This window comes from Phytophthora sojae (assembly GCF_000149755.1).
Source record: "Phytophthora sojae unplaced genomic scaffold PHYSOscaffold_2, whole genome shotgun sequence".
In the NCBI taxonomy this organism is placed as follows: Eukaryota; Oomycota; class Peronosporomycetes; order Peronosporales; family Peronosporaceae; genus Phytophthora; species Phytophthora sojae.
In genome coordinates this window covers 1,880,057-1,903,058 of record NW_009258116.1, presented here as the reverse complement: position 1 = coordinate 1,903,058, position 23,002 = coordinate 1,880,057, and the positions used below count along the sequence as shown (strand labels likewise).

At 52.2% G+C, this 23,002-nt stretch overlaps 9 protein-coding genes across 9 annotated transcripts; 3 read left to right on the top strand and 6 right to left on the bottom strand.

Annotated features, from left to right (window-relative positions):
* Window positions 1–1,987: 1,987 nt before the first annotated feature.
* PHYSODRAFT_380487 (hypothetical protein) lies at window positions 1,988–2,698 on the bottom strand (the record flags this gene model as incomplete). The annotated part of the gene is made up of 3 exons (XM_009520314.1): window positions 1,988–2,036; window positions 2,190–2,348; window positions 2,550–2,698. Coding segments are annotated over 3 exons (357 nt in total), but the record flags the coding sequence as incomplete, so codon positions are not given.
* Window positions 2,699–3,293: 595 nt separating this feature from the next.
* Window positions 3,294–3,776, bottom strand: PHYSODRAFT_263394 (hypothetical protein; the record flags this gene model as incomplete). Its single annotated transcript, XM_009520313.1, has 1 exon — window positions 3,294–3,776. The coding sequence occupies one exon, from the start codon at window positions 3,774–3,776 to the stop codon at window positions 3,294–3,296; it is 483 nt and encodes a 160-aa protein (XP_009518608.1).
* Window positions 3,777–7,079: 3,303 nt separating this feature from the next.
* On the top strand, window positions 7,080–8,207 carry PHYSODRAFT_263403 (putative endo-1,3-beta glucanase; the record flags this gene model as incomplete). Its single annotated transcript, XM_009520312.1, has 2 exons — window positions 7,080–7,352; window positions 7,401–8,207. The coding sequence occupies 2 exons, from the start codon at window positions 7,080–7,082 to the stop codon at window positions 8,205–8,207; spliced, it is 1,080 nt and encodes a 359-aa protein (XP_009518607.1).
* Window positions 8,208–9,312: 1,105 nt separating this feature from the next.
* Window positions 9,313–10,079, top strand: PHYSODRAFT_263361 (hypothetical protein; the record flags this gene model as incomplete). Its single annotated transcript, XM_009520311.1, has 2 exons — window positions 9,313–9,336; window positions 9,504–10,079. 2 exons carry the CDS (start codon window positions 9,313–9,315, stop codon window positions 10,077–10,079), a joined length of 600 nt encoding a protein of 199 aa, XP_009518606.1.
* A 4,530-nt stretch (window positions 10,080–14,609) lies between these two features.
* PHYSODRAFT_324542 (hypothetical protein) lies at window positions 14,610–14,916 on the bottom strand (the record flags this gene model as incomplete). The annotated part of the gene is made up of 2 exons (XM_009520310.1): window positions 14,610–14,657; window positions 14,689–14,916. 2 exons carry the CDS (start codon window positions 14,914–14,916, stop codon window positions 14,610–14,612), a joined length of 276 nt encoding a protein of 91 aa, XP_009518605.1.
* Window positions 14,917–16,109: 1,193 nt separating this feature from the next.
* On the top strand, window positions 16,110–16,763 carry PHYSODRAFT_324541 (hypothetical protein; the record flags this gene model as incomplete). The annotated part of the gene is made up of 4 exons (XM_009520309.1): window positions 16,110–16,145; window positions 16,180–16,371; window positions 16,531–16,680; window positions 16,710–16,763. The coding sequence occupies 4 exons, from the start codon at window positions 16,110–16,112 to the stop codon at window positions 16,761–16,763; spliced, it is 432 nt and encodes a 143-aa protein (XP_009518604.1).
* A 589-nt stretch (window positions 16,764–17,352) lies between these two features.
* Window positions 17,353–19,080, bottom strand: PHYSODRAFT_324540 (hypothetical protein; the record flags this gene model as incomplete). Its single annotated transcript, XM_009520308.1, has 1 exon — window positions 17,353–19,080. The coding sequence occupies one exon, from the start codon at window positions 19,078–19,080 to the stop codon at window positions 17,353–17,355; it is 1,728 nt and encodes a 575-aa protein (XP_009518603.1).
* Window positions 19,081–19,224: 144 nt separating this feature from the next.
* On the bottom strand, window positions 19,225–19,977 carry PHYSODRAFT_480350 (necrosis inducing-like protein NPP1 type; the record flags this gene model as incomplete). The annotated part of the gene is given in 2 exon segments (XM_009520307.1): window positions 19,225–19,751; window positions 19,767–19,977. 2 exon segments carry the CDS (start codon window positions 19,975–19,977, stop codon window positions 19,225–19,227), a joined length of 738 nt encoding a protein of 245 aa, XP_009518602.1.
* Window positions 19,978–20,383: 406 nt separating this feature from the next.
* Window positions 20,384–21,262, bottom strand: PHYSODRAFT_263398 (hypothetical protein; the record flags this gene model as incomplete). The annotated part of the gene is made up of 1 exon (XM_009520306.1): window positions 20,384–21,262. One exon carries the CDS (start codon window positions 21,260–21,262, stop codon window positions 20,384–20,386), a length of 879 nt encoding a protein of 292 aa, XP_009518601.1.
* Between the last annotated feature and the right edge of the window lie 1,740 nt (window positions 21,263–23,002).

The window sequence follows — 23,002 nt, the reverse complement described above, 5'->3', positions numbered from 1 at the left end:
CTTTCACCCCCAGCTTGGCGGAACGGCACACTGCACGAGCTCCGCGACTACGATGTGACTTCAGGCGCAACTTTATTCCAGAGCTAGCAGGCTACGATTTCAACTTATAATTCCAGTTGTCTGTTTATCTACGTGTCAATCCGAGCGGTGAATTGATTGAGGAAGATCCACGGTTTCATGTGGCATGAATGTCGTTCAATGTCATTCGCTAGGCGGGGAACCTACGAATATAGCGCGAATGTCGTTCGATGTCATCCAAAAACCTTCCCCAATCGACAGTTCTTCGAACTGCGAATTGATGTCTTTTCTTATGAGCTACGGTCATCTCCTGCGCCTGCTTTGCAGCCGCAGCATCTGCCCGAAAATTGTCCTTAAGACTGTAGATGCCAGATATCAACTGGCAACGCTTTACAACAAATGCGAACCTTGGCTGCGATCTGTTTGCAGCTTGTAGTGGAAGTTTTATACTTGAAAATGCAAATGCTTATTTCTAGTGCTACAACAGTCCGCCTCAATCGTTCTCTTTACTTCAATTCGTTCACTGCTCGAATATACGTACTGAATCATACCAGTGTCGTCGGTTGCACACCGGTTGGACCTGTCCACGCATATAAACCTTTTGGAGGCTACAGTGCGGCACCGGATTCATACCGGTGTAATAAATATTCTACCGGTTCGATTTGCCCACGCATATAAACCTTTTGGAGGGCCCAGTGCATCACTGGGGCCACACCGGTTTCAAGAAAATATACCAGTTAGATGTCAAGTGGGGTCATCGTTTGACTTGACGTACCACGGATATAATCCTATTTGGTCTGCGATAGCAGCACTAACGTTGCTTCCTATCCCAGTAAAAAGCCTGCTATAAACTAAAAACAAAACAACTACAGATACGGTCAAAAGACCCCTATCCTAGCCATTGCGGGGCCCTAGTGCCGTGGTGGTGGGTGGTGCTCCGGCAATCGTTGTAGAGGCGGGTGGCTAGGTACGTAGGCCGGCTGCTTGGTTTAGTGGTAGAATGCGAAATGGCACAATAGCTGTAGCCTATCAGCGAGGTAGACACGGCCTGCGACGTCAACTACAACAGTCAGCCAAAACCACGTCTCGAATTCAGCGTCGTAGTCAACCTGATAGTGACGAATTATGGCGAAAAACGGGCGACCATGTTAGTGTAGGGAACTTGTGGTTGTACTGAGCAATAGTTCGCGAGATAAAGGAAAAGCAGGGGATAGGTACGTCGGTCGGGCTGCTCTTGCCGCGCCGGAGAGAAACGTAGGTGCCGGTTGCTTTAGAATGCGAAATGGCTGAAGTCAAGTGACTCGAGATCGGACTCAGTTACCAGCTCCAGTTACCGGGTCACCAGGAGAAAGACAGCCAGTGACAAAGAACTACGCTACCGGCCTCAGTTTACTGGCTTCAGTTACCGAGGCGCGAATTAACCCGATTTGGGCTGCCTAGCAGCATGACCTATCGGCCACTGCTATCCCAGTATAAAGGTTTGTAAAGCTTTTTATTGAAATGGGGACCTGTGTAGTGGTGAAACAGGCTTAAAGTTCAACGATTGATTGCAAACGGTGTAATGGTAACTTTGAGCTAGTCAAGTGGCTCCACGAAAACACTTGAGCTGGATGCACAGATCGAGCAATGGACGAGGCCGCTGCTAGAGGCCGCTTGGATATCGTCAAGTGGTTGCACGAAAATCGATCGGAAGGTTGTACAGCGGCGGCGATGGATAAAGCAGCAGCGAGAGGCTATCTGGAGCTGATGAAGTGGCTCCGAGCCAATCGCTCGGTACTACGTGTCCAGAGAGTTAAGAGCTGTCTCGCACGGGCACTTGGCAGTTGACCAGTGGCTCATTGAGCACTACGATGGGTTCAACATGAATGCAACGATGGAGCGCGCTATTATCTGCAAGGAACCGGAGATTGTTTGCTACCTGGATGCGCAGCGCGCTGATCGAACTGAGAGCGTCGATGAAATGCGCGCTCGACTTGGTTGTGCATCCTCCTAAACGATTCGCGTGCAACCACTTGATCCTCGGAAGGTGAAACTTGATAAACGTGTTGGGTTCGTAGTATTCACGAGGTGGCATCCGATTCCCACAGCAAAATGACACGCGATACCAACAGTGAGCAATGTCATCAAAAATGTTCTCGGAGCAGCCTTCCGAGCGGTTTGCATGCAGTCACTTAACCACGTCCAAATGACCGTTTGCTGCTGCCTCGCCCATCGTAAACTTGGTGCAACCCTCCTTTCGGTTCTCATGGAGCCACTTCAGCACATCTAAGTGCCCGTTTGAGGCAGCGACGTCCATTGCCTGCGTCGTGCACCGTCGGCAGTTGCCGCGGCTAGGAAACGTGTCCCGCTCCGCTCTTTTGCGTTTCTTTCGTTGCAAAGCATCGACGTGGTGCAAGTACTTGAGCACTTCCAAGTGTTCGTGGTTAGCCGCAGCATCCATCACTGTCATAGGCTGCATCGTCCTCATAGCATACTGGCGATAGCTTAGCCCTCGGGAAAGCTCAACATCAACATCAGAGTCTGCTGAATACCGGTCGATTAGCCACTTCACGACCTCCAGCTTTCCATTCTTCGCTGCTTCATACATCGCACTTTGCAGGTTCAATTCAGTAAGACGAGCTAGCAGACACTGCAGCACCGAGACATGCCCGTATTTCCCCGCAGCTTCCAAAGCTGCCGTAAGTTTCATCCTAGGGCCAACGTTGTCCTGGCCATTCCAATGATGTTGCAATAGCCATCCGACAAACTCATGGTCTCCCACCTTTGCTGCCAGCGCCACTGTCTTCTCCGCAAACCCTTCATGCTCGCCGTAGCCTCGCCCCAGCAAAAGCCGAATACAATCCCATCAACTCTCGCGGTCTGCCTCACTGCAATCTTTCGGGAGTTCATTCACTGAGACTTGGAAGCCACTGGCAATCGCCCACTGAAGCTCCTCCAGATTGTGTTGCTCCAGGGCGTACTCGGCAACATTATTCTCCAAAGCACTATAGCGTTGCTGCGAGGGCGTCCCGGTCCTCTCGTGCAGCCAGTGGACCATTCTCCAGTGTCGGCGCCTCGCTGCCTCGCTTAAGCACTCGTCGCCCCACTCGATCCCCTGTCACGTGTTCTGTAGACGAACGGAGTCTTGGGAAGAGGACTTGAGGTTGAACAGGAAAAATGAAGACTGAGATTGAATGAAGTGAATGAAGGAAGCTCTAAGCTACGGCTGTTACCTAGGCTTACAGAGGGAGCTTGCATGCGCCAGTCGGTCCGTTGCAAAACGGATGCAATTGGTTTCAGGTTGCTCGTTGCAGGTAGCTCGTTGCAGGTTGCTGGGTAGGCGATGCATCATCGTCACATCCCCCCACGCGAAGGGTCCGCTTCCTGTAGCTGAAGGACCCACACTCCTCCACAACGTCCTTCTCCACTGGACACCCGGAAAAGTGTTGCAGGATCCTCTGCACCATGCGCAGATCCGCACAGCGGACGGCCGGCGCTAACGCGAGCGAGAACTCCCACATGTAGTAATATTTTTCACTGTGGAGGAGCTTGTCGACTGTCCACCAACGTCTCTCGGCGTCCCTGAGGCCCCGCATCCCCACGAGGTCTAACAACGCCACAAAGCCAGCGTGGCTCAGCTCCACAGCCTTGGACAGCGGCATATCGAGCACGAGGAAGTCAGTCACGAGGGCGGCGCCGATGCTCTCTTGCGCTTCATCGGCAAGAGGGGGGAGCGCAAGCGCCACGATCTTGAGCTGCAGGGGGGGGCTCCATGTCATTCAACTTGAGTACATGTACAACTGCAAGAATTCCCTATAAATGTTCGCGATGAAGCCGTGATGGAATCATTTTGGCGACGTTAGTGCAACTTACTGTAAGATTAGGCAACATAAGAACTTCAAGTTTCAACCTCGCGAGCTGTGTGGCAACCTTCGAAAACAAGAGAACTTAAAATAAGTTCGACTCCAACGCCGACTGTCCCAAACAAAAATATCGAAGCAAAGTAGTGCCATAGCAACGCAGGCCTCGAAGGTATCCGCCCCTCGTGGCGCAGCACTGAATCAGCTGAGGTTAATATCACGCCACGTTTTGCCCATGCCAAGAGCGCACTCGCATTTCGAGAAGTCTTCCAACTTGAAAAACACCGTGATAACCTTCTCCCTCAGAGCGACATCAGCGGGGGCGGTTCCACTTGCATTGCCACGAAGATAAACAACCGCGTAGTCATCCACTTCAAGCGCGGCATAGCGTTCACCTGGAGCGAACTGGGACGCAGTCTTGCGCGTTCTGGCCATTCACGAAAGCTTCCGGTCCCCATCTATCAGTCGGCCCCACGAAGAAAACCACACGCATTGATCAGTCGTTGACGGCAGGAACACGCGCGAGAACCCAGGACAAATGGTGCACGTTTCAAAGGTATTCACGGCGATACCTCTCATGATTTCCTGCCGAAAAATAACTTCGTCCGGCATACCGCCCGTTTTACCAACGCTTTCTTGTAGCGCATTGGCTGACATGCTTCCCAAAACCAATTTGATAAGATCATGCAGTGAATTTGGATCCCAAGCCGCTTGAAATAAAACCTCTCAGCTACCGGTGAAGCAAACTACACCATTTGTTCGCCTTCCTGGACCAGAACTCCGGGTTTTCTCAAATGCACGATACATTTCCTGTCGACTTCAACGGGACCACATTTGGCGCCTGGGCGAGAACTTGGCCAGAAACCGCCTGAATTTTCTACTATTTGACGTCTCTGGTTTGCCAAAGCACCTCCCCATATTTTTATGGCAGCGATGCGACAGGAAGGTTAGCATCAATTCGCACTCGGAAGGAGTGGGCTCCGAGAGGAACGCTTCTTCTAAAGAGTTGACACCAACTCGCAAGGCACCGATTAGCTATACACTCTCACGAACCATCAGCTGGGGGAGCGTTGCCTTGTCGGCCGTCATTTTCGCAGGCAATCCAACCAGTGGTAGCGCCAAGAACGCGTAGGATTCCTCGTCACTCAGCAGAAAATACCCTCCCAAACGTCTTAATCGACTGAAATTCGATGGGGCTCTCACCGTGCAGTGCGTGATTCGCAGCGATGATAGAACGGGTGCCGCTAGCTAACCACGACGGAGAAACGTGATCAGAGCCTTCCAGAACGCCCTATCCTCGCATTTTTCTTGAGCATCGTCGATCATTACAATGTGCTGTTGATCCTTAGAGAGAGTCGACTTCCTCCCACAGGTATCAAGTCCGTGCTGCTTCAGTGCCTCCCTTTTCCCAACTGAACGAGGCGAAGACGCAATTCAGCTCAACATGATGGTGGTGGTCGAATAACACGAGTGTCGAGTCTTTCCCCTGGCACTATGAGGAGCACAAATCGCTTTTGGTTGCCCAGCAGACTCGTGTTCACGTCGTCTTGTAGTTTCTCGCGCTCAAGGCGCGGCGCTTCGAGTCTCACGCCATGCATAACGATGCGAATCCGAAGAAACATGAGTGGCGCTTCCACGAGAATCGGGTGCTCCAAGTCGACTCTAAGTCCGTTCACTTTTGTCTCGGAGTCGAGGGCTTGATTGGCGTGTTATACTGGAGACGCGAAAAACTTTACTCGATATGGTCGAGCGTGTCCGCCATCTCGTCCACCTGACGCGAGGAGTCATCAGGCGGCAAGAACCTTGCGGGTCAAGAACTCGAAAACTACTTTCTCGCGGAGGTCCTTAATCCGATCGGCGCCGTTGGTCACAGGATAGAACTCGACCGGCCTATCGGAAAGTCTGAACCACACATGCCGCGCAGTACTGTAGGTGAATGAGATTAAGACGTTTGGGAGGGTATTTTCTGCTGAGTGACGAGGAATCCTACGCGTTCTTGGCGCTACCACTGGTTGGATTGCCTGCGAAAATGACGGCCGACAAGGCAACGCTCCCCCAGCTGATGGTTCGTGAGAGTGTATAGCTAATCGGTGCCTTGCGAGTTGGTGTCAACTCTTTAGAAGAAGCGTTCCTCTTGGAGCCCACTCCTTCCGAGTGCGAATTGATGCTAACCTTCCTGTCGCATCGCTGCCATAAAAATATGGGGAGGTGCTTTGGCAAACCAGAGACGTCAAACAGTAGAAAATTCAGGCGGTTTCTGGCCAAGTTCTCGCCCAGGCGCCAAATGTGGTCCCGTTGAAGTCGACAGGAAATGTATCGTGCATTTGAGAAACCCCGGAGTTCTGGTCCAGGAAGGCGAACAAATGGTGCAGTTGGCTTGGTAGAAAAAAAACGAAAATTCTGAAGCGTTTAAACCTAATGCATATTTTCTTTTAAAAAAGCTATGACACTTTTAACGAGCTCACGCTTCACCGCTTAAAGCGGGCACGGTCAGACCCCCTCATACACGAATGAAAGCACGAAGAATTGGTAAAGGGCAGCCGTCAGTGAACCCATTTTGTAAAATGCGTTCACTGACGGCTGCCATTTAGATTTTTTTTGCGATAGAGTCCTGAATGGGAGTTATACTAGTCAATGATTAATTCAAAACGGTGTAGTACATCTCGTAGTCGATCTAGTATTGATCTCATCAGCGCACCAGGCATCCAGGTAGCAAACAATCTCTGGTTCCTTCAATATTCTTGAAATCTCCTGCAAATAGGCTTGGCAAGTTTTCCAAGAATGTGAATGATTGTTTTCCATAGATAGTTGTGCGGAGTTCCACGTCAGTCTTATATCGAATATGCGTTAGTTTTGGCTCCATCCTACAGTGCACAAGGCACTCAAATCGCGTTTCTGCTCCTAAAACAATATGGCAACGTTTAGATTCGACTCATACATGTATGTCTAATCAATGAGGTGGAAAATGCATCCTACTTCCTGTCTAATGGTTATACGCAAGGTACGATATACTAGTAGTGTTCGGTTTGGTAGCGTCGCAAGCTCATCGCCATCGTGCTCCTCCTTCGGCTATCCCAAGGATAATGCTTGGATCGGGTGCATACAGTACACAGTCCTCCTCGATTCCGTGACATGATCGAGTTCAATGTTGTCTGTGCCACGTGCTCTTCAGCCGTCACTTTCAATTTTCCCCGCGGACGACCAAGCCTCCCTCCACTGAAGATGAAGCTCTACCTACCGACTCTCGTCGCCGCTGTGATCGCCACGCTCTACGCTGGTGTCGACGCCGTTCCTAAAGGCGTCTCTGGCATCAACTACGACGCTCGCAACGGCTCGGACTGGGAGACCAACAACGCCAGTTGCAAGAGCTTCACTGACGTCTACCATGAAATGCTGACCCTCCAAACGTTCACCGAGAAGGTTCGCACCAACTCGCTCATTGAGTGCGACGTGGCCAACCTTGTGCTGCAGTTCGCCTCGAGCATCGGCGTGACGGTCGACCTGGGAATCAAAACGTCCAAGGGCCGCGACTAATTCCTCCAGGAGAAGGTCAAGCTCGGGGAAATCATCGACAAGGGCCGCTTTGACACTGTCACCAGCGTGCACGTTGGCAACGGTGCTATCAGCCGCGACAACGTCACTGTCGACACTGCGCTTGAGTACATGACGGAGATCCGCGACTTCCTTCGAGGTCGCGGCAAGAACGCCTCGGTGACGATCGCGGACAGTATTGAAGTCTACAACACCAACCCGAAGCTCCTCGAAGCGGTCGACTACGTGTCGGTGGGCTACTCCCCGTTCTGGGAGCGAGTGGATGTCAACGAAGGCGTGGCTGTTACCCTCGACCGCATGAAGAGCCTTCGTATTGCTGCGGAGAACAAGGACAAGCCCGTTGTCATTGATACCGCTTGGAGCTCTGGCGGCATGAACCCAATCCCCGACTTGGCTACCCCAAAGAACCAGGCCAAGTACTTCTCGGACTTCATCCGGATGGCCCACTCCCACAAGGACCTCGACTACTACTGGTCCGACGCGTTCGACGCCAAGTGGCTCAACGACCTCGACATCGAGGCTCACCTGGGTGTCTATGAGAAGGCTGGCGTGATGAAGGAGGAGATCTTCAATCTGCAGTTCGAGAACTGGAGGGCCCCGCGTCTCATTCGCACCGAGGGAAGCATCATGCTCTCAGAGGCGGATGACAAGCTGTACATGTCGGAGAAGTCGAACAACTGGCTCACGCAGGAGCAGCAGACGTGGTTCTTTGACGAGACCACGCAGCAGATCCGCTCCAAGAGCAGCGACCGCTGCCTGGACGCGTACCAGCCCTGCTGTGCACTCAAATGTATCTAGCACCTTAAACCATATAGATAGTAAACAGTTCTAGCTATCTATACTAGTCATGGGCATCGAACCAGCTACAGAAACTATTGCGATGGTTTTCAGTACCTGCTGGGGGACAGAATAGCTGCCTTACTTGATCGCAGTCCGGTATTGCTAGCACAGTTTTGCATCAAAACATCTTCCGCCAGCAGTGTTGCTCTTAATTAAAACTGCATGCACAGGTAGCAAGGGAACCAACCTGACCGAGGCTGCGCTTTGTTGCAAGTTTTTGCAAACCTAGCTCGAGTCAGAACGAATGCTGGTTATTCGTGAGCAAGCAAGCTCCAACACAGCGTTGTGCTATCGGATGGTTGCTATGTGCCCCGTTGCACCAAGAGTGATCAGCTGATAGCCGTGCACTCAACCTACCTATCGAGGTTCGGAGATGCAGCATGTCTGACATCGCCCAGCACGCCTTCCTGCGCGGCATCAAAATTGCCAGCAGCTCTTACCCTGCATCAAAAAGCAGTGCCAGCAATGCAACAATTCGTCATCGCATCTAAATCTTGCAGCTAGACGTTCCCGCCAAACACAAGCCCTTCGCTGAGGCAACACTCAAGATCGCCACGACAGAGTACCAAGAGCGATCCGACGCCGTGATACCGCGAGACGAAGGGGCGCCGTGCACTTATGTACCATTACTTTAAGGCCCTCCGATGACGGTGCCCTTACTTGTGAGGAGTCTCTTGGCCCCTCGACCGAGGGGCCCAAAAGCAGTAAAATTCGGGGAGGTCGAGGCTGCTATTCATTGCAACCCTAAACCTACTTTTTTCATCCAATCAATCACCGGACACGACGGTAAGGATAGGTATACCGGTACCAAGTCATTATAATGGGGACTTCGTCCCAAAGAAAAGTAAAACTAACAAGAGTGCAAATCGCAGCATTCCATGGTTATGCAGCTCGCGAAAAGGAAATTCAAAGAGTCGATCTGGAATGCCTACCAACACCGCAGTACTTCCAAGCTCATTGCTCGTTCGGGTTGCAGAACGACCCCTCCTGGCAGTAAATGGTGTTCGGGTCCAGCTGTTGGAATGCATATTGCAGGCCAGCTTCAACTGCAGCAATTTGAAGAATGAGCCTGGGACCTGGACTGGTGGTAAGACATGCAGCAGTAGGAGTTCTCAGAGAACAAGGTCCCTGTATGAGAAAGGAGCAAAGGCCCGTAGGAGCTGGCAGCAGCTCCACCGCTAATCTATTTACCTTTCCTTTTGCCTTCTTTCGTGAAGAGCGTTCGGCCGTCGGATCTGGTACAACGTCCGACAGGGTTCTGAGCCCAAACCAGCGGACTTGCTACTGCACAGGAAGCGATCCAGGATAGCGGACCAGCTGAAGTTCCCGTCGGAGGGTGTGCCCAAGAACTGGAAGGGCAAGGACTGGCAGGCATACAAGTTTGCGATGCAGATGGTGTTTCGTGAGGCGGAGCTCATGGAGATTGTCGATGGGACGATCACCAAGGTGACGCTGTCGGATGCGGAGAGTGAGGAGAAGTTCGACAAGAAACAGACCAAGATCATGCGCTTGATTGGGATGTCCGTGCCGTCGGAGATCTTGCACCAGATTAGGGACAAGATGACAGGCACGGAGATGTGGGAGGCCTTATGTGACCTGTTTGAGAACAAGGTGAATAAAACTGTTAAGGCTCACACTATTCGTCGCCTTCGTGATGAACTCTGGACTGTGAAGTTTTCGCCGGGTGGAAATATGAACCTGCACTTGAGCAAGATGTTCAATATCCGGACTGAGTTGCAGACATTGCAGTATGCAGTTGATGATATTGACATGGTTGAGATGATGCTGGAGAGCTTGCTGGCCCAAGCGGAGTTCGAGAGCCTGAAGTAGTCAATTCGCTACAGTGCAGACACTACTATGTTCACACCTACCAAGGTCCGCGAGTTGATTCGTGCTGCCGCTGCCCGCCAAGTCGAGTACCGTGGCAAGGGCCAGCGTGGAGGACCTCGTGTTGGGAGTAATGGTGGGGCTAGTGGAGTGAATGGGACGAAGAGCAGAGCTGATAATCAGCATGAGGAGAAAAGCAGTGACTCCAAGAAGAAGAAATTGAAGAAGTGCTTCATCTGTGGGAGTACTGCACATCTCAGAGCTGCTTGCCCAGATAGGACTGACAAGTCAAGTGGTGATGGCGCTAATGCAACTGAGCAGAAGCGTAAGCCACGAGGAAATGTGACTATTCGACAGGAGGTCCGCGAATCTCCGAGCCCAGATAGTGACAACGGTGGCTCTAGCGTGGAAATGGCCGCGCTGGACCAGATGATACTTGACGCTGGGGTCCAGGTGGACAGACGGGATCCAGAACCCAAGCGTCCTGGTGATGTAGATGCTCAGGAAGCGAACAGTGCTGAAGCTGACGATGCAGTTGGAGACTCCAATGGATGGTGGTTCTTCGACACTGTGGCAAATGCGCACGTCACAGGAAACCTGTTGGACTTCGTAGCATTTACGGAGGATACCAGTCAGTCACAGAGCGTGCACGGAGTGGCACCTGCTCTTGCATCGCGGATTGCAGGAGTAGGAACTGTAGCTTTGGTGACTGAAGTGGATGGTGAACGTGGAGTAGTTTACCTGAATGATGTCGTTTACGTTCCCGGTGCTGAGCACGGAGTCTTTTCACCTGGACTTGCCGCGGAGCAAGGATTCGACTTTGACTATGAGCATGATACACTGAATTTACACTGAATTTCCGCATCAAGTATGAAGGTCGGACTGTTATCGTGGCTTCGCCGTACGAGGCAACGTGGGGATTCCTTGTGACCCATCCTGTGAATGAGGGGCTAGAGCTGCCTCGAGACAGAACAATGTGTAACTTTACTACGATTGATGGGGTTGCTTCACTTGCGCTCTGGCACGAGCGACTTGGACACATCTGCCCACAGTACTTGAAGACCATGGTGGACATGGGTCTGGTGAAAGGACTGATGTTGACGAGGCGCGAGCAACAAGACCCTTGTGACGCATGTCATTTAGGGAAGCAGAAGAAGACACCACACGCCAAGAAGCTGAACCGTGGGCTGAAAGCGCCTAATCAGGCAGTGTATGTGGACTTGCTAATCCCAAGTCAGGGGAATGGCACTCGCTTTGAGGCGGTGCTGGTGATTATGGATGGCTACTCCCGGTTCGTGACCGTGCACATGTTGAACAGCAAGTTCATCAACCAGCATATTAAGGAGTACCTCTTGTGGGCTGAGCGTCAAGCCGGGAGGAGCAAGGATGGTGCGGAGCGTGTGAAGTACAGAGTTCGCCAAGTCTGGACAGACAAAGGCGGTGAGTTTATGAACTCCGCCATGAAGAAATGGTACCGCGCTCATGGCATCGAGCACATACGTGTCGGACCCAAGAGCTCCCAACTAAATTTGTGTGAGCGAACCCATCAGTCACTCGTTGGGATGATGAAGGCGATGATGCTGGACTCTGGGTTTCCGACGAGCTTGTGGCCCGAGGCTCTCAGAAATGCTGTCTACCTGACGAACCGAGTGTTCAACAAGGGGCACGGTGGGTTCCGTACGAAAAGATGTTTGGAGTCAAGCCAGACGTCCACCACATCCGCAAATTTGGGGCGCTCGCTTACGTCCATGTTCCCGTTACTCCTGGGCGGCGCAAGTTCAGTGACAACGCTAAAGTCGGGTTCCTGCTCGGCTATGCGGAGGATGTTGTGGGGTGTAAAGTATACTTCCCTGAAGAGCACACAGCCAAATTTGTTGCGGATTTGCGAATTGCGGAAGATGTTGTTTACCGCGATCGTTTCGAGCTGGTCGAAGATGCAGATATGGAATCGCTGCACTTTGAGCATGTGCCTGCAGCTAATCGAGACGCAGACACTGGAGCGGATGAGACGGTTGTAAGTGGCGAAATGGAGAGCACAGTGATGGCTTCGGTTGCAAGCGAGTCTTCGGGCTTGCAGTCCCGTGTACTCGAGGGAGGCGAGGAAGACAGTGCGCATGAGTCACGATCTGCAGTGTCTGGTGCAGCTGGTTCTGTAGTTGCAGAAGGAGCTGAAAGCAGGGAGGCGACTCTGTTTATGGCAAGTGCTGCTGACATCACAGACATTGAAGGTGTGACGGCAGCGATCCCCACTGAGGTTGGACCTACACATGCACGGCTGACCAATACATCGCCATCTCAAGCGGCAACGCAACGAGCTGCAACTGCGAGCAGCGAGAAACCGCAGGAAGATGAAGTGAGCGATGGGAACGAGTCGACTACTGGTGTCTGTGGATCCGCCGCTGCGTTAGAGCAACTGGACGAGATTGATGAGGAGGAAACTCAGGATGAAGTCGATGATATTGATGAGACTATTGAGCACGAGGAGTCCGTAATTAATGACGATCAAGTTACGGTGGCTAGTGTGTGTGGATCAATGACTATTGTCGATCATGATGAGTGTCTGCAAGACATTCAGTCTGAGCATGGAGGCAGCGACTCGGCTGCCGTGGAGTTCGCCAAGCAGACGGGAAAGCGGACGCACCGCGACGAGACGATGTCCGAGGAGCTGCGCGTGGAGCAGGATGCTGACAAGCAGCAGCCGAAGCGAACCCGGACTGGTCTTCGTAAGTATCACGAGCGGCGTCGCCCTCGTTATCTGGATGACTATGAAGTGAATGTCGCGCAGTGTTCGGCCCGAATCTTGGACAAAGATGGTAAACCTATTCTGGCGAGCAATGTGAAGCTCCCGAAGAATCGCCGCGAGTTGTACAGATCGAAGTACCGAGCGTTCTGGCTGCAGGCAGATTTGGAGGAGATGAGCGCGCTGCGTGCCAAGGGAGTGATCAGATAGATTCCCTGCAAGGAAGTTCCGGTGGATGCAAAGCCGATTAGTACACGTTGGGTGCGGTCTCTTAAGACTGATTGCCAGGGATATGTGATTCGTTTCGAGTCGAGAATTGTAGCTCTTGGAAACTACCAGAGACCTGGAATTGATTTCTCCGAGACGTTCGCTCCTGTCGCGAGAATGTCCTCGTTCCGGATGTTCGTGGCACTTGCTGCTGTGCTACATCTACTGCTCTACGGCGGCGATATTGACACCGCGTACCTGAATGCCTTGCTGGGGATCTACCAGTATCTCAAGTGGATTGAAGGGTTCCCCTGCAAGGTTAACGGGCACATGTATGAGGTGGTGAAGGCATTGTATGGACTGAGGCAATCGGGGCGTGAATGGAACACGGAGTTGAACAACTGGTTCTTGGCGCATGGCTACCTCCGCTCTCTCACTGAATCTTGCCTGTACTACAAGTTCGGAACAGACTCGATCATGCTCGTGCTTGTCTACGTTGATGGTTGCGACCAACAATGAAGAGGACAAGTGCAAGCTGTTTGAGGAGCTGAATGTGGCGTACGGCATTAAGGACCAGGGGATTCTCAAGGAATACCTGGGCATTGAGGTGGACCAGACTGATGAGGGCATCACCATTCGCCAGAGCAAGTATGCTCGAGAGGTATTGCAGACATTTGGGTACGAGAACGCCCATGCAGTGGGCAACCCGATGGAGACAAATGTTCGGCTGGCGCCTTTGGATGCGAGTGAGGAGTCTGACACTAGCTTTGACTATCGAAAGGCCGTCGGGATGTTGATGTACTTGGCTACGGGAACGAGACCCGACCTGGCGTTTGCAGTGGGGCAACTTAGTCGGTTCGTGGCCAAGCCATCTGCCAGACACGTGTGGACACTGAAGCGTGTACTGCGGTACCTTGCTGGTACAGTAGACTATGGCATATCGTATGAACGACCTACGGAGGTGCCAAGCACTATTGTATTGGAAGGCTTTTGTGATAGTGACTGGGCCAATGACCCTGAGTCACGTAAGAGTACTACCGGGTTCGTGTTCTCGCTAACAGGCGGAGCTGTGTCTTGGATGTCACGTCGCCAATCGATCGTGGCCCTCTCAACTGCTGAGGCCGAGTATGTGGCCGCGTGTGAAGCCAGCAACATGTTGCAGGAGGTACTACCACAGCGAAGTGTGAAGCTGAAGATCGGGATTGACAACCAAGCGGCCCATGTGCTGGCGACCAACCCTACCTACAGTCGCCGTACCCGACACATCGAGCTGCGATAGCACTTCGTGCGTGAACAAGTGCAGAAGGGCGCAATTAACCTACGCAAGGTGAAAGGTGCCGAGAACCCGGCGGATGCGTTTACGAAGCCACTAGACAAGCAGCGACTGAAGAACCTGTTGTGGCTCGTGGGCGTGACCGGTGGCATGTGATGAAGAACCTGCCTCAAGAAGCGCATTCTGGTGGTCGAAGTTTGTACTTCGAGGGAGGCTTGTTGGAATGCATATTGCAGGCCAGCTTCAACTGCAGCAAGTTGAAGAATGAGCCTGGGACCTGCACTGATGGTAAGACATGCAGCAGTAGGAGTTCTCAGAGAACAAGGTCCCTGTATGAGAAAGGAGCAAAGGCCCGTAGGAGCTGGCAGCAGCTCCACCGCTAATCTATTTACCTTTCCTTTTGCCTTCTTTCGTGAAGAGCGTTCGGCCGTCGGATCTGGTACAACGTCCGACACCAGCACCTCCCACTGCTGGTGCGCGTTGTTGGGCGAGCAGCCGTAGAGCTGGATCTTGTTGTTCTGCGACGCGTCCTGATCCGGACAGAAGCCCTTGTGCGTCGCGTGCTGCAGTGTGCTGGTCGCGTTGTCGTATGTCCACTTCTGGTTGCGCTCGTTGTCCATCCAGCGGTAGACGTGCAAGTCGCCGTCGTCCCAGAAGCTTACAGCAAGGCAGGTCTAAAGCCTAGGCTTACATTTCAAAATTTGACTAGTAGCGCTAATAAGTTTAGGCTGATGCTTTGGGGACGTCGTCAAATGTACAGTTTTACTGTACGTAAGAGGTCGGCCCACCAGCAACTCGATTCGAGCTGCTCAGCTAGTTTATTAATATTGTGCCTTTCACGTATTTTGGCGGGTGAGCTGTTATTTCAGGCGGAATTAGAGTCATAAAAGGGCGATCAACGCTTATTTAGTGCTAATTCTGCCTAAGATTGTGAGCGCTTCCCCTAACATCCGCGATCTTTTAGCATTTGAGAGCCAATCGACGGAGATACGAGCAGAATGGCATGGATTGGCGGGTAGGAAACCGCCAATCGCTCTGTTTCCGCCTATCGCATGCTGGATTAGCTTATTCCGCCTTAACTCGGCCTCACATCGCCGCTCCTAATTCGGCCACGGAGGAACGACCCGGAATTAACATGGGAATTAGCTAACTCGGCGCGTAATTAAGATCGATAAGGGATTAGAGTTATGCCAGAATTATCACGGCAGAATAAGTGAAAGGCACAATACATATACGTGACAATATACCATAAACTGCTGCCGAAAGGTAACTTGGTCAGGAAAAACACAACGTTCGATGCTACAGGCGCCGAAATGGGGCCAGATACTTATGACGAGTTCACGCAGATATACGCGATGAGTTGATTGAAGTGAACTCGCTCTGCCATTAGCGAAGAGAATCGCGCTAGTTCCTCGCCTCCCCTTCCTGAGTGAGAACTCCAACGAGACGAAACAAAGATGAAGGACGAGAAAGCGAAGCTCGATGAGCTCTTAGAGATAAAAAAAACCGATCACCGCAACCAAAGCCACTAGTCTCGCTGTCACTGATAAACACAGAAAGAGCGAGCGCTGGCGAAGGCATCGACATTTTGGTCGCCATTCTGTGTCCACATCTAACTTCAGCGTCTTGTACTCAGCAACTTTGTCTTTATTAATTATATTGCACAGGTAAACCTGCGAGATCTAATTCTAACTGACTAAGTTTCCGAGCGCTGAGACCTCTTCAACATGTACCCCAGAAGCATTCGACCCTGGATGTTTTTCCGTGTCCATTCATCAATTCGCTCCGTTCTGCAACAACCTCCCCACTAGCCATGAGCTACCAGCGCAGCTACCCGGCCCTCGCCCCCGTGGCTAACCCCCGTGGTCCCCACCATCGTCAAGGGCTCCCACATGGACGACAAGAACATCAAACACGAGCGTCACCAGCGCGAAGCCTTGGCCCTTCGGGGACTCGTCACGTGCGAAGAAGTGTTCGCCGCCCATCAGCGGGAGATGGGGGTGCTCGCAGAACACGCCGCGGCTCAGATGGGGGACGCTACAGGCCCCCTGGAGGAGCAACTCGACAAGATCGCGGTGGATCTGACGCCAAGAGCATCGCGTGTTATAACGATTTTGCCTCGGGCTTGAACAAGCTGCTGTTCCTAACCCCGCTGTGTACTGGACGCTCTCTCGGACGAACTTTAGGAAAGCCCACGACCACCTAGGAGAGGGGTGCGTCATAACGTGGACCAGGTGCCCCAAGTCCCCGTGGGGTTATTGATCCCGTCGCCGCCGTGCCCGAGGACACTCGCGGCGGTGGACGGCATGACGATGGGGGACATTGACCCGCTGGCCATGCTAATGCACACGGACTTTGGCATCGAGGAGCGGGATGACCTGCTCGTCATAAGATGTTGCTGGTTGGCTCGAAGAGCGACAAGGTGGAGACGGCGATGATGAACTCGTTGGTGGGTGGACTGATCTAGATGGAAAAGGGAGAAGAACGGAGGTTGGTGATTTAAGCTTAACTAACGTGAACGGAAGAGTTTCTGCTCTCATTTTTTCTGGTGTCACTTTGTTTTATCTTACGATTGGTATCATTGTACAATATTTTCCCTACTCTGCTGCATTTTTTAAGATACCTTGCAGATTTACTTATTAACAATTTCTTGTAGAGCATTGCCCAATTGACATACCAGACAAAATCGTGTCAGTGCGTTCTTCTTGTACAGTACGATCTCACTAAACATAGCTCACCTCTGCCATCAACTATGTTGAAAGGAAAGCGAAAATATCTGACCCAACCCATTTCTTAAGAACGGTGCGGGGACGGGTTTTTATATTTCGAAGTATTTATTTTCGTTTAAGAAAAAATAAATAGCTCGGCACTGCGAAATTAGAAAATATTGCAAACTAGACGTATGGATCGTTCATCTCACTCACTATTTAATTAAAATAAAAAACTTTGAAGCTTTCCTTCCAACGTGTATGTCAGCAGCACGACGCTGACCACGAGAAGTGCCAAACTGTCGCATCAAAGCCAACCCCACAGGTGCTGTCCTAGGCGACAACACCTCAAAACCTCAAATTGATATCGCATCGAGCTCCATCGCTGCCAAAAACGACCTGGCATCTCGAGAAATCTCCCATCTGAAAGAACACCGTAATCAGCTTCTCCCCCAGAACAACATCCTCGGGTACAGTTCCAGTTCTGTTGCCACGAAGATCAACAACCGCGTAGTCATCCACTTGGAGAGCGGCAAACACACCACCCGGGGCGAATTGAGACGAATAATCTTGAATAATCCTGTCATTCACGAAAAACTCCAACCCCCACTTCTGAGTCGCATTCACGAAACGAACGATACCCCCACGCTCATCTTGATAATTCGCTGCCGTACGAAATATGCGCGGCAGCTCCGGACAGACCGAGTATTCGGAACCAATATTCGTGGTACAGGCTCTCATAAGCTGCTGTCGAAAGGTAACTTCGTCAGGAAACCCACTGCCACCATCAGCACTCGCACGTAACACAGACGCCGACAAGAATCCCAAAACTTTTGTGACGAGTTCACGCAGAGATTTTGGGTGATCACGAGCACATCCCGGTACGAGTCGCCTGTAGTAAAATCGCTCTGCCATTGGCGACGAGAATCTCACCAGTTGCTCGCTTTCCCGGACGAGGACCCCAGTTTGCTGCAGCAACACGAAACAGTCTCTGTTGTCCTCAGCAAGCTTCGCGTCCAATGGCACCGCGTCCGGCGACAGGGCGAGGCACTTGGTCAAAAACTCGGAGAACTCCGTACTGGTAGGCTTGGCCGGCCTGCAAAAGCACCTATCCAGAGAGTCTTGGTAATTGTACGACAGAAAGTATGCTATCAACTCGGATTCAGAAGGTTTGGGGTTTTCCCGGAACGCAATGCTCAAGGAAGTAACGGCAACCCGCAAGGCGCCAATGAGCCCGCCGCATTCACGAACCAAGAGCTGGGCCAGCTCGTCTTTGCCGTCCATCATCTTCTCGGGCAGCCCAAGCGCTGGTAATTCCAAGAATGCGCGTGATTCCTCGTCGCTCAGCAGGAAATCGGTCCTTCCAAGCGTCGAGATCGACTGGAATTCGATGGGGCTCTCCACTCCAGGCTCGAGGGTGTAAGACGCGGAGATGATGAAGCGGATGTTGCTGGGCAGCCACGACGGAGCGTCTGTGATCAGAGCCTTCCAGAACGCCTTGTCGTCGTAGTTTCGTTGGGCGTCGCGGATCAGGATCACGTGTTGTTGGTCTTCAGAGAGGGAGGACTGCCGCCCACAGATATCCAGCCCGGCTCGCAGCATCGCGTCATTTGGCGATGAGCCCCTGAAGAGCATGATGTCCGTATTACGGTTCAGCTCAGGGTGGCGGTGGGCAAATAGCGTGAATATTGACATTTTTCCAGATGCGTGTGGAGCTGAGAGGAGCACAAATCGCTGTCCATCATGCAACAGAGTATTGGAGAGCTTGTTCACCAGCTGAGTGCGCTCGAGACCCCACATGCAGGCGAAAAATCGATTATACATGGCCGGCGCATCCACGAGAATCGGGAGCTCTACCTCCACCCCGAGTCCATCCACTTTTGCTTCGAGGTCGAGCGGCTGATTGGCGCGTTGCTCCGCTAGAGATGCGTAAAACTTCACTTGATCTTGCCCCCCGGGCGTACCATAGAGGAAGAAGAATCGGTCCCGGAGATCGCTAACACGATCGAGTCCATCCGCCATAGGAGCGAACTCGACAGGCCAGTTCGGAAGCTTAAACCACACGTGCCGCCGCATTGTAAGTGGCTCCTCTTTCGAAATGGTGATTGAGGGGAAACTCTACCGAAAGTCCACAACTGTCAGAATAATTTTAAGAAAAATCTCAACCAAGTTATTGTTTTGTTCTGACCTAAGTGATAGATGCCTCTTACTCCATCTCCTTTAAAACGGCCAGGCTTCTCCGAGCTTCTTCTGGAAATTAGCGTCGCTGAATGGCACGTCGCCGATATCTTTCCCAGAGAGAGCCGCTCGTGCTTCTTCGGGGAGTTGGTTCCACATGATAAGGTCTTGAAACTCACCTGCTTCCGGTGTTGATCTCAAGAACATCGGCCCGAGAATGCTCGTGCTCACCAGCTTGACGCTGGTGCCGTTGACGTTCTGGATCGGAGCCTTAGCTTTATCATAGTTGGAGGCTGAATTGAACGTCTCGGTCGTAATGGTCGGCTTCATGTAATCGGTCTCGGACTTCTTCGACGTCGACAGAGCGAGGATCTTGGGGGAAGCTACCGCCGGGTTGTCGATCCACACTACCGCATTCTGCCAGTCGTGGGTCCCCGTACCAATACTCGCAAAGAAGCTTTTCGGATAGTACCACGCGTACATGATGGCCCAGACGTCCTTGTACCAGGTGGCCCGTCCGTAGACCTGCGAGCCTAGAGGAGCCTTAACGCAGCCATAATTCCCTCCGTCTCGTGGCAGTCAACTACTCGTCTCACCGGCAGCGTTCACGGCGGGGAACGAAGTGCAGCCTCCGTCCACGAAGAGTTGGGGCTTAAACTTGACGCCAGCCTTCTCGGAGATCGTGACAGCCTCGGGTTGAGCTATCGGCGCAACTTTGTCGTATGCGATGGAAGCAGCGTCCGCGGTGGCGATTCCGACAGCGACAGTAGATAGGAAGAGCGCGCGGAAGTTCATCGGCAAACGCGGACTGGGTGGGTCTTGGTCTACAGAGGAGAGATGTGGAATGGCAGCAGACTTGGGCGAGAAATCTCGACCGAATGATGCTTGCGTGAATACTTACCGTGTATCCCCATCTTTGAGCTGATCTTTGCGTGACCCAAAAAGGGGGATTTGAAATGCGGCTGGAAGAGCTGCCTCAGAGACTGGATGGGTCTGTAAGGAATCCAAATCTTACTAAAGCGAGCATGGAAAACAGTTGATCGTGACTAAACTACCGATCCTGTTGGTTGCGTTAGTTACACTACAACTCAAATTTCATATTTATGTGTTAAAATGTAATATACTTATACGTAAATTGTGAAGAAACTGCAATCCCGCTGTTCCAGTGCAAGCAGCCACCGCCACCTACCTCGTTCACTACCTATACTCCCAGGTACCGAGTCAACGCCTCATGTTCCAGAACTTGTGCTATGGTCAGGCGCTTCCGTGGATCGATTTCCAGCATCCCCGACAGCAATTGAAGCGCGCTCGTTGGCATCGAGGCCTCCATCCCCCATGACCGCAGCACCGGGATGACCCCCGTCCGTTTAATCACTCGAAACGACTTCACCGACGTGGAAGCCATTGGTACAAGCGGAGATCCTGTGACCAAAACGAAGAAGACGATCCCGAGGGACCAGACATCCGCTCTCTTGGAGTCGTACACGCCGCCCGCGACGATCTCAGGAGCCATGTAGTAGTTCTTTCCTACCAGTTGACCGCCAGCTTGTCGAGACCGCGTAGCCAGACCAAAGTCTCCAAGCTTGCAGCGTCCGTGATGGAGCATGATATTCTCGAGAGAAATGTCTCGGTGGGCGATGCCGAGTCCGTGCAAGAACGCCAGCCCCGATGCGACTTGTGACAGCACACTCAGAGCACTCACGCAGCTCATTCGGGGCTGTGGACGACTACTGAGGTAGCCGTGCAAGTCGCCATCAGCACAGTGTTCCATCACGAGGAAGAGCGTCTGGAGCTCCACGAACGAGTCTTGATACTGCACGAGGTTGGGGTGACCACCAGCAGAGCGAACGAGGTCGCCCACCTCTTTCTCGACGATGGGGTTGTCAGGGAGACGGTCGTCGGTCGGGTTAGCCAGACTGATGTTGGCCATGCGCTCGAGGGAGACCTGCTTGATGACGACGGACGAGATGGAGGCGGCTGCTGGTGCGAAGTTGCCCATGTCTTCGCAGACGAAGACCCAACCGTAGAGCGTAGAGCTCAGCTCTTGAATGACTCGGTAACGATCACGGATCTCGGGCATGCTCTGTAGGTTGGAGAGGCTTGGGGCAGGCAGCGAAGAGAGGAATGACTGACGACGGAGACTGCAAGGGTTATTGCGGTTTTTAATGAGCCGAACGCACAGTGGCCAGACTCCTCTCATCTTAGTTGTGCAATACGACCAACGGTATCGCGCGACATGTTTTCCGTTTGACTCGGGCCTTGTGGCTGTCATTGGAGCTCGAGCCGCACTTTGTAACAACTTCGGCCTCAGATTGCGTTGCTCACATTTCGGTCCAGCAAAAGATCAAGCGTTTTCGAGTCGAGGTAAGATTTGATTTCGCGTTGGCTGCGCCTGTCCTGCTACGTCTCCTCCGGAAAGGATGGGCCTATCTCCACTGTTCAGGACCAGTCTTGCCAATCTGCAAAGTGGCCAGTATAGAACGCTACGGTGCTCATACTCTGCAAGCTTCACGCGCCACGTTTCCTTTCATTTAGTGCTGCTGCTGCTACAACTCGTAATTTGGTTGCTGAGATATCCTTCAAGTACGAAATGACGCCACGGCCTCGCAATATTAGCAAGGTTTGACCTACTTCCTGTTCGAGCAATATTATGAAATGGAGCTCGCCGAGGCTTAGCCCATCTTGACAGTTGTCAGATCGGCCCGGTAAAGCTGAAACACAATGTACGCTTATCCCGGCACCGGTCAATAAAATGGCTGGACTCACCGACCATATAGTTTCTGAGGAAAACAACGAACGGCCTGTGAGTTGAACAATGTTCATGGTGCATGATACGTATTCGTCCGTGTCATGCTGGCACCCAACGTTCAAAACCATTTTGAACGTCGCTGATACATGTAGAATATAATGCTTGAAAGAGTCATGACATTTTAATAAAAAGCAAAAACGTCTTCTCCAATATCGCGCCTCAATAGGTTGCGGCCGCCCCAACAGCAGAATCGGCTCGCGCATCGTTGATTGCTCTGGCATGGCAACAACCAGCAGCTGACTCAACTCAAATTGATATCGCACCGGTCCTTATCCATTCCAAATACGCACTGGCACCTCGAAAAATCTCCAAGCTTGAAAAACACCGTTATCAACTTCTCTTTCAGAGCAGTACCATTAGGAACGGTTCTATTAGCATTGCCGCGTACATCAACAACCGCGTAGTCGTCCACTTCAAGCGCGGCATAGCGTCCACCGAGGGCAAATTGCGCCGTATAGTATCGAGCGTTCTCATCATCCACGAAAACCTCCAGCCCCCACTTTTTTCTCTTCGCGCTCACGAAGAAGCCCATAGCACCACGCTCGCTTCGTCGGAAGATGACGCAGGGAACACGCGCGGCAGCTCTGGACAGATCAAGCAGCTGTGGGAGGTGTTCACGGCGATAGAGTTCATGAGCTGCTGCTGGAAAGCAACTCTGATCAACGCTCGAACGTAGACCAGACGCCGAAAAGCTGCCTAACGCCAACTTGATAAGTTCACGCAGCGATTCTGGATCATGGTACGCAAAGCTCGGTTTAATCCAGTCGAAATAATATCTTTCGGCCACCGGCGACGAAAACTGCACGACGTTCTCCTCGCTGGCCTGGACGCGCGTCGAGTCCAGCGGCACCGCCTTCGCGGCTGCAGCGAGGCACTTGGTCAGGGACCGGTGGAACTTCTTACTGACAGGCTTTGCAGGTCTACCGAAGCACCTTTTCTTGCTCTCCAGGCACGGGTACGACAGGAAATGTGCCATCAAGTCCGACTCGGAGCATACAGAGGGGTTTTGGT